Source organism: Zootoca vivipara, chromosome 3 (assembly GCF_965207765.1).
Source record: "Zootoca vivipara chromosome 3, rZooViv2.hap1.1, whole genome shotgun sequence".
NCBI lineage: Eukaryota > Metazoa > Chordata > Lepidosauria > Squamata > Lacertidae > Zootoca > Zootoca vivipara.
The window spans coordinates 90,562,235-90,570,013 of NC_142586.1; the positions used below are offsets into that span (position 1 = coordinate 90,562,235).

Consider the following 7,779-nt stretch of genomic DNA (forward strand, 5'->3'; position numbering starts at 1 on the left):
TGATTATCTTTGCCCAAGGGGGTGGGAAGCAGCTTTATCATGTTGTGTTGTTGTCTGAGCATTTCAGCACTTGCAAAACTTTCCTATGGTAGTGCTGCCAAAGAAATCTGGTTGCTTCCAGGGTTTTATTATCGTTTTTCCGGCCTCTTTTATGCAGCTGGGATAGTTCAGGGTTGTGGATTCCTCCATTGCAGGGGGTTGGACTAGATGACCCTCGGGGGTCCCTTCCAACTCTGATTCTGCGATGTGCATGTGTGTTTAAACTTGCAAGATTTCCGGAGCACACCTGTGTTTTCTGGAGGGGGCATGCTAGATGGGCAGCTGCTGACAGTGCGCATCATTCAGATGTTTGCAAAACACCTGTTTCTCACATTCACACTTTGGCTGCCTTCGGGCATGGGAAATATTGTCTTTGTTTTCCTGATTATAATGCTAGTACTTCTGCACCTTGCACACTGCAGTACCTGTTATGGAGTAGCAGTGTTTTGATGGATATACCAGCATGTCACACTAAACATCATTCCCAACAGTGGCCATGGTGTGACACAAGAACAAATGTCATTGGGCAATGTTGCTCCTCCTATGCCCTTTCCACACATGTGTGCTTCTCTTCAGGAAAGAACAGTATGCCAGTATAATGTCCCAAATTCCATCACTTCACTTCCATCATTTTCTTGGCTAAGGTGGCTGCAAATGGATCTTTTTCCTGGAATTAAATTGCATAGAAACGAGTGTCCCCAGCAACCCTCTGCAGCCTCAGTTATACATTGAGGCTTTGGGGGTAGGAAATGTGGCTGCAAGGGGGAGGATGGAATGAGAAACGAAGGCTGACTTAAAAGCCAAGCCATTGGGTACTGGTGGCCGGAAGATCATGCCCATAGTCACACCTGCAGTGCATTAATCTGTTGGCAACTCATTGATGCATTGCATTAAATGTGTGCGTGTTAGTGGGAGGAAGCCAGGAGCATGTGGACATTATAGGTGGGGCCAATGGGTGTGATCCTGCTTCCACCTCCACATATGACATATAGGCAGCGAGGAGTTTGTCTGAACACCCCAGTGCACAGAAGGTGACAGCAGGGGGGGTGTGTGTTCTAGGGCATACGCTGAAACTCCCATTTGGCTTTACCTTTCAGAGTAAGAATATTGGTTAAAAGGGGTGGTAGAAATAGGGGATTTTGCTGCTAGAAGATGTGGCGATGGCCACCAATTTGAATATTTCTAAAATAAGGAATATACCAATTCGTGGAAGATAAGGCTATCAATAACTGCTAGTCATGGCAGCTATACATAGGAGATGGATTGAACAGCCTAACTCAGAGGTCCCTAGACTACAGCCTGCAGGCTGGATACGGCCTGAAGGCCTCTTTTATCCGCCCCGGGCCGCCCCCCCGCTGCCCATTGCCACTGCCTGCTCTTAGTGGCGCGGCGCGGCTGCCCACTTCCGGGTCAGATGTGCGCCGGAAATAGCTTGCGCACATGCGCAAGTGTCATTTCCAGCACACTTCCGGGTTGGAGGAGGCCCAATGCGTATGCGCACAAGCTATTTCAACTGCTCCTCTGACCCAGAAGTGCGCCAGAAATAGCGTGTGTGCATGCGTATGGGCGTGCGCTCCCCCGCCCTCCAGCCCGCCGTGCGATCGGCACGGCAGGCACCGGCCTGAAGCCGGGTAAGTTTGGGGACCCCTGGCCTAACTCTTTCTCATTTCAATCTTGCTGGTGCTCAGACACAGACTCATTTTGCTCTGTGATGGAGATGATCGATTGATTGATTGATTGATCGATAATAGATAGATAGATTGATGATAGATATAATCTGCATTTAAATTTTATGCATTTTGTATGCAAAATGCACACTTTTTAATGCTTCTCCGGTCTGTAATATATGCAATTTGCTTGTATCTTTCACACAAAAGTTATATTTTTGTGCACATAATCGACACACAAGCTACATTGCAACTTCTAGAAAGGTACATAATCAACAGGGGACATTCTGATCTGCCTGCACTTTTGGGAGCGCTGGATCACATCAGTCTGCTGTGAAAAGCAGGCTGAACAACTTCTTTCCCCATCCCTAACTGTATGCTACCTTTGGTTTCAGAGGCATTAGGCCTCTAAATACCTTTTGTTAAGAGCAGCAGTGAGAGAAGCCAGTTTCCGTCATGCATGTCATGCTTGGGGGCTTCCCAGAGGCATCTTATTAGTCACTGTAGGGAGGAGGATGCCTTTGGGCTGATCTTCTGTGGCTCTTCGTCGGTTTTCCTGTCCTTGCTATCAGGGGGAAATCATTTCATGGCTTTCTTCCTAGAAAGGCACCGCCTGATATTACTAATTCTAAATTATACTACAGAAAGAGATACGACTACAGAATTTCTCCGGTTTGAAAATTTAACTGCTTTTAACCACAACCAAAGGAGATTGCAAGCCTTTCTCTCTTGATGGCACTGATCTCACCATGTGACATAAATGTTTACTCAGTGCCAGAGTTCTGAAATCCAAAGTTGAGCAATACCTTTTATTTGGACCAACCAAAACGTCACAAAAATAGTGAGCAAGCTTTTAAAGTTCTTTCGTTGTGTTTTTTCTCTCCCACCCCCCACCCTGTATGGACTTTGTATAGACATACAATACAACGATGAAGAGGTCTGGAGAACTCAAAAGCTTGCTCAATGTTTTGAGGCGCAGTATTTTCTTCCTGTTTAAACACACCGTTAATACCTTCATGTGTTTAGGACGGATGTTCATAATAAAGAAAAGCAGAGCCAGTGTTGTCTTTTTGGAAATCTTAGTCCCTTTTTGCATCTATCTTTTACTACTGTGTCATAAATGTGGGAGGACAATGAAATGGAGGGCAAAAAATGTCTACCCTTGACTGGTCCTTTATTAACCAATACTTTTACAAACTTCTCTTAAATAATAATAATAATAATAATAATAATAATAATAATAATAATAATATAATTTATTTATACCCCACCCTCCCTCCCCAGTGAGAGCCGGGCTCAAGGCGGCTGACATCAATAAAAGTACAATAAAACATAAAAGAAAGAAAAACAATTGATTAAAATGCAGATTAAAATACAATTTAGATTTAAAAATTGCTTTAAAATGCAGCCTCATTTTTAAATGACCCAAATCTAAACCCAAAGGCCAGATGGAACAGCTCTGTCTTAAGGCTATATGCTGGACAATTCTGTCTATCTATCATCTATCTATCTATCATCTATCTATCATCATCTACCTAAATTAAATTCTCACACGCCACCCCTTTTCACTTTGGTAACTATAGCCTAGAGCTATGCCTGCACGTTTGATGAACATATATTTCTTTGTCTTGACTTTTTAGTAGGATAAATATTCTGTTAAGTAACTAGTCAGAGCTTAGCTTTGCCCTAGGGACAGTTTAAATTGGATCTGCAAAGATCTGGGTGTCTTAAATAGATTTTCTCCCTGCTCCCAAAGCAGGGGTTTATGAAGGCTGAATTAAAGGAAGAAGACCTGTGGAAAATCAGTGTGTGTCCTTCCAAGAATCAACATGAAGCACAGTCTGGTTCCGTAAGACAAGTTGTGCTGGATCAGGCCACCAATCCACCTGGCTTAGGTCACTTTGAAGGTCACTTTCACATCACCTTTTTTAGGGATGCAGCTAAAGATATATAAAAATGTGGAGAACATTAGGAACTGGAGGTTTGCTGCAGGGGAGATGCTTAACAATTTCGAAACAAAAATTCTGGACTCTATGTGGTTTCCATAATTCAGCTGGCTTTGGCGAGCCTTGGATAAAAGGCACACATGACTTGCTGGGGTGTAAAAAAAAGATGAATATTTCCCCCCTACCAGATCAGAAGGGCTAGTGGGAGAAAAGGTTGTGTGGGGAGGGTCACCTGTGGCATGTAGGACAAACCACATCTGCCACCCAGAATTTATCTAATATTGATTTTCCCTGCCTTTAAGGCAGCACTTTATTTTTCCTTCTTGCTGTTGCCTGTGTTTCAAAAGAATATCAATGTGAATGTGTACCCAACTTGAATACAATGGTACCTTGCACTTTCAGCAGATCGGCCCCCTGCTGAAAAAGTTTGCTGACCCCTGCATTAGGACCTTGGGTCTCTTGACCTCTGGCTTTCACTCACGGAAGTGAATGTTGACATTTTATTTCTGTGCTTTTTTCCAGAGGAAGCTCACCAGTGTGGAAAAGGCCTCCTCATCCACTGCCAGGCCGGTGTGTCCCGCTCTGCCACCATTGTCATCGCTTACCTTATGAAGCACACACGGATGACCATGACTGATGCCTATAAGTTTGTCAAAGGCAAGCGACCAATCATTTCTCCTAATCTTAATTTTATGGGGCAGTTATTGGAGTTCGAGGAAGATCTAAACAATGGAGTCACGCCGCGAATTCTCACGCCAAAGCTGATTGGGGTAGAGACTGTCGTGTGATGGCAAAGAAGCATGTGACTAAAGAGAGATTTTTGTATTCTTCACTTGACATGGACTTGGAAGGCTTGGATTTACCCCGTTTTTTTTTCTTTTTAGCTTTATTGAGGAGGGTTTATTATAAGACAAAACTTTGGACAGGAACCTTTTTGAAGAAAAGGTTTTAAAAATACAAGGACTTCACAAATGTTGGGCAAGATAGCTTTGCAAGTCCCTTCTTGAAAAGAGGATGATGAGGGGGGATGCTTTGAAGAAACCAGTTTTTAAAGTCTCCTTGCGTGTAAGAGAGAAACTGGACACTCTATAATTTTTTCTTCCCTTTTTGGTTATTCAGCGACTTGTAGAGATTATGACTAAGTAGTCTGTGCAGGTTCATAGACCGAAGACAGCTATGTTTTTTTTTTCAAAATAAAATACAACCAGCCAAAATAAAAAAGCGAAAAGACAACTAAAACCCACGGGCGGCCTTGAGTTTGCAAAGGCTTTGCTAAAGAAACCCTAAGCAAAATGCTTGCTGGTGCAAAGAAGATCAGAGCAGCTTAAAACTATCTGCAAATCCCTTCTCACCCTCTTGACTAGAGAAAATCTTTTTATTTGCTGTGTTTCATCTTCTGGTACTATTTTTCTATTTGGGGGTTGGGGGTAGGCTAACACCAAGGGACTTGACCATTTTACGCCATATGCCTTTACTGGCTTCTTGTGCAATAATAGTTTTGAGTGATGGAAAGAGTACTTTATTTTGAGTGTTCAAACCAGTTACAGCTGGCTGCCCATTAATAATATTAATAATATTTTTAAATAGCATAAAGGTGGCTGGCTTGAATTAGAAGAAGGTATAAAACAACAAAAAGCAATTATTTTTTTCCCTTTTCCGATTCTGGTTATAGTGCCATACACCTTGTTACATATGTATATCAGAATGTACAAAGATCAAGAACAAGCAAAGTTTATTTAAAATATTTTTTCGCACAAAATACTGGTGTGTTTTTCTGTTCATGTACAAAGTTTGATTATAAAAATGAAAACTGTTTTAGAAATTGTGAGTGTGTGCGTGTGTCTCCTTTCCCTTATTTCTTTCGTGAACGCTCCTATGTAGTTAGCTTTCCACTTGCAATAAGCAGCAGGGCATTGCGCAGTGGTGGGAGGGCAGATTGTGGCACAAGGGGGGGGGAGTACTTGCCATGCAGATGTTCCATGTGGCTCCTATCTCATCTAGATGCATGTAACTTTGGCCTTGGTCCAGTGAAACTATGGTTTGTTGGACAAAGAATGAGCATGGTGCCCACACACTTCCTTCTCCCTTTCTCTCAGGGACAGGGAACCTGTGATCCTCCCAATGTTGTTCAGAGTCCAACTCTCGCCAGCTTGGCCCAATGGTCAAGAGTGATGGGCAGTGGAGCTGGCAACATCTGGAGGACCACAAATTCCCCAACCCTACCTTCTGGGGTTTCTTAAAGGACAGTTTCTCAGACTTAATAGGAAATGGCAGGTTTTTTTTTTGTTTGTTTTAAAAAGTCCTAGATGCACAACAGAAAGGGAAGAGGATGCATGGTAATACGACTCTTGTTTTCAGTCTGATAAACCGTGGTTTATTCAGACCAAGTTAATCTTGTCTGAAAGGGGCCTGGGCAACAAGTTGATCTGCATGTAGCATTGGCATACCCCAAGCATATCCACCTGGGCCAGACTGCACATGTGTGTCCAGATGCTCATACGAGCATTTTAACTAGATGGCAGCTACAGGGCACACTGGTGAATGCTGCTTTCGTGGCTCCCATGCAGTCTTAAGCAGGCCTTGAGTACAATTTTTTCTGTATAAGAAAAGACCCGTGGAACTAATTAAATTTGTCTAGCGATGCACCACTGTACTCTGTAGTACAGACGTCCAATCCCATTTTATTCCATTTTGGGTCAATTTTATATTGCTCCCATTCTCCTTTTTCACTGCAGATTTATTCTGCAAGCTGCCAACTCCACCATTTCCCAGGGAGCTGCTATTTTTGTGATGAGTATATGTGGAGTGTGGTTAAACCACTGAGCCTAGGGATTGCTGATCAGAAGGTCGGCAGTTCGAATCCCTGTGACGGGGTGAGCTCCCGTTGCTTGGTCCCAGCTCCTGCCAACCTAGCAGTTCGAAAGCACGTCAAAATGCAAGTAGATAAATAGGAACCGCTACAGCGGGAAGGTAAACGGCGTTTCCATGTGCTTCTCTGGTTTGCCAGAAGTGGCTTTGTCATGCTGGCCACATGACCTGGAAGCTATACGCCGGCTCCCTCAGCCAATAATGCGAGATGAGCACGCAACCCCAGAGTCGGTCACGACTGGACCTAATGGTCAGGGGTCCCTTTACCTTTACCTTTATATGTGGAGCAAGGGTTGATTAGACAGCTAGGTAGGGAAAATATTGATTATTGTAGGGTACATCCACCTAGGGTTTTTAGCTAGTGGTTTTTAACACATCTCTAACACTTGCCAAGCACATGCATGGATCCCTAGTTGCCCGCATACCTGAAGGGAGAATTTCAAAGCATATAGTCCATATGCTTGAATGTTGAAGGTATACTTTCTGGAAGAGACAAGACGTAACTGGTGGTTGAAGACTTGCTTTCTTCTTCTCTTCTCCAGTTCCCCTCAGCAATGTATCACAGCTTCTATAGCCTACATATAGTAGGGGCATTTAAAATGAGAGTTGTCATAGCTTCCTCTTTTTTGCTCTTCAAAATATGGCAACCCTAGGAGGTAGCCATGCCTCCATTTTAAGTATTAAGAGATGAATCAGTAACATGAGAAGGGACTATGGAGATTTCCTCTCGGTCGGCAGCCTGCTAACCAATTACCATTTTGCACCACTTGGAGCATTTTCCACATTAGGAAAAAAAAAACATGATTCAATTGCATTTGCTAGAATTTCAATTGGGGAAACAGGAAGATAGAAGCAGAATAGAGGCTCAGTAACAATCCATTCCATGGAAAACACTGCAGAGCCTTGCTTTCCCCATTCCTCCACTAGTTCGCTGACTGATTTTAACACCCACATGGAAAAGGCCTTTTGGTTTCCAGCTCCTTGAGCTTTTGAATAGTTTTTTTTTGTGTGTTTGAGCTATAGCTGACTTCATTTGCCCACCCAGCCTTATTTTATTTTTTTGGCCATGGTCACATCAGTGTGAGATGCGGCTGATAAAGTGGGCGTTTATCACTTGATCTCTCATTTAGATGTGCTAGTCTTTGCTCCCTTTGCCAGTCCAAAGCTTGGATATAATCCATGGTAAAGTTCTGCTGCTCAAGTGCCATTAAAATGAGTGCTTTTGTGCAGTTTCTGTTCATTTCAATGGAGCATGCTGA

The 7,779-nt window shown here is 43.2% G+C and overlaps 1 protein-coding gene across 3 annotated transcripts in view; it reads left to right on the forward strand.

The window, feature by feature from the left end:
* DUSP10 (dual specificity phosphatase 10) overlaps window positions 1-5,940 on the forward strand; it is a 42,974-nt gene extending 37,034 nt beyond the window's left edge. For all 3 annotated transcript variants that reach the window (XM_060272984.2, XM_035111387.3, XM_035111388.3), the window contains exon 4: window positions 4,175-5,940. In XM_060272984.2, coding sequence (XP_060128967.1) covers window positions 4,175-4,440 — 266 coding nt within the window. In that variant the 3' untranslated portion in view covers window positions 4,441-5,940. The remainder of the gene's footprint in view (window positions 1-4,174) is intronic.
* Window positions 5,941-7,779: the final 1,839 nt, after the last annotated feature.